At 46.8% G+C, this 1,753-nt stretch overlaps 1 protein-coding gene across 1 annotated transcript in view; it reads left to right on the top strand.

Annotated features, from left to right (window-relative positions):
- The window catches only part of LOC103373454 (hippocampus abundant transcript 1 protein-like), a gene marked incomplete at its 3' end in the record, with an annotated part of 7,732 nt that extends 6,197 nt beyond the window's left edge, over positions 1-1,535 (top strand). The window contains exon 5 of the mRNA XM_008303344.1: positions 1,361-1,535. Coding sequence (XP_008301566.1) covers positions 1,361-1,535 — 175 coding nt within the window. The remainder of the gene's footprint in view (positions 1-1,360) is intronic.
- Between the last annotated feature and the right edge of the window lie 218 nt (positions 1,536-1,753).

Here is a 1,753-nt window from a genome sequence, read left to right as displayed (position 1 = left end):
GTCGTTGTTCAAACAGCCTCAAATTTAAATGTGAGAAAAAAAAACCTGCTGGAAGGGAGTGGACAGTAATTACAATAAATATAAATATATATATATGAAAGCATTTAATGTAAGATAACTTGTTCAGAGATCCTGTTTTAAATATCCAGAGTTTAGGATTAAAAAATCAAAAATAAATGGTTCTGGCAGATCAGAGACGGTCGAGCAGAAGCCGGTACTGGTCGTCTGCAGCTCAGCTCTGATGCTCAGTGGCTGGGCTCGGGCGGTTTGTTGGAGGTTTGTTGGAGGTTTGTTGGAGGTTTGTTGGAGGTTGTACAGTCTGAGCGGTCACATGTGGCTCATGTGAGCGTCTGAGGATCAGAACCGGTCAGCTCCTCCTGCTGGTCCCTCACCGTCCACACATCTGCCCTGACACATGAATACAGCAGACAGTGTGTAACATCTGTAGCACAGCTGGAGCGTCCTTTAGAGTAAAAACACACCTCGCTTCGATGCCTCTGAGTCCGGCTGAAGCTCCGACTGTTCAGGCCGCAGGTCAGCTGATGTCTGCTGACTCTCTGAGATCAGTCACATGAGTTCATGCTTCAAACTAAACTTCTTGGTCTCCCAGTTTCAGGCTGCAGAAGCTCACGAGACGCCTGGAATTTCCTCCAGACGCCTTTAAAGCCACAGCACCTATTACTCAGTCTGAACGTGTTCTCTCTCGGCCGGCTGGTCTCTGAGCTGCCGGGTCCTTCTCTGAGGTTCATGTTTCACTAAAGTCCTGCAGCTCTGAGGAACCAGAACGTGAAGCAGGAGCGAGAACTTCTGTCAGCAGGACTCAGTCAGAACCAAGGAGCGGTACAAGTCAGATGAACAGCAAGTGGAGCAGAGACGGGGACTTTTAATTGATTAAAACACTCATAGAAATAACTATGTACGTAGTGTAAAGTGTAAACGGCTGTGTGTTCATAGTAATAATCATATATAAGGTGTTTATTAACAGAAATGTAAAGAGTCAAAATCCCCACCGTGTTTCCAGACGTCCACCGGTTTTACCAACACTGGACACAACAGAGGCTCCGCGTTATACAGACGGTGAAGAGTTCAGCTTTTATCTGTCACACTTTCTGAGTGTCGTCTTTCAAAGCCTGAAAGAAACCTGCTGAAAGTAGGTCGACGTCAACGACAGCCAATCAGAGAGGACGGGACATATCTGAAACGTGGCACATGTCTTTATACATACTCATGTTTTCTGTATTAAAGGTTTAGGTTAAGTCAGAGCCGGTTGAGCAGAAATGGCGCCGATGTTTGACCCAGAACCACGTCAGACTGAACCTCACCAGGAAGCCTGACTCCACCTGTCACTTCCTGTCTGCAGGTGGTATTTCGCTCTGATCTCCGTCTCAGGGATTTTCGCTGTGACCTTCTCGGTGATCTTCGCCTACGTCGCCGACATCACAGAGGAACACGAGAGGAGCACCGCCTACGGACTGGTAACTACGACCACACAGCCACACAGCGGTACCACTACACAACTACACAACCACACAGCGGTGCAACTACACAACTACACAAACACACAGCGGTGCAGATCTTAACTCAGAATTGTCCAGAATGACCCAAAGCTTGTTCAGAAATGACTAAAGATTCGTCCAAAATAAGACGGACCCTCCACAGTGAAACCTGCTCAGAACCACTCAGAACTCTCCAAAATGACAATGATGACTAATTATTGACCTTCACAAAGGAAGAAGTGCAACATCTTCAATCA

Source organism: Stegastes partitus, unplaced genomic scaffold (genome assembly GCF_000690725.1).
Source record: "Stegastes partitus isolate 25-593 unplaced genomic scaffold, Stegastes_partitus-1.0.2 Scaffold1984, whole genome shotgun sequence".
NCBI classification, from domain to species: Eukaryota; Metazoa; Chordata; class Actinopteri; family Pomacentridae; genus Stegastes; species Stegastes partitus.
The sequence above is the reverse complement of the archived record's forward strand: the minus strand, read 5'-3'. Positions and strand labels throughout refer to the sequence as shown.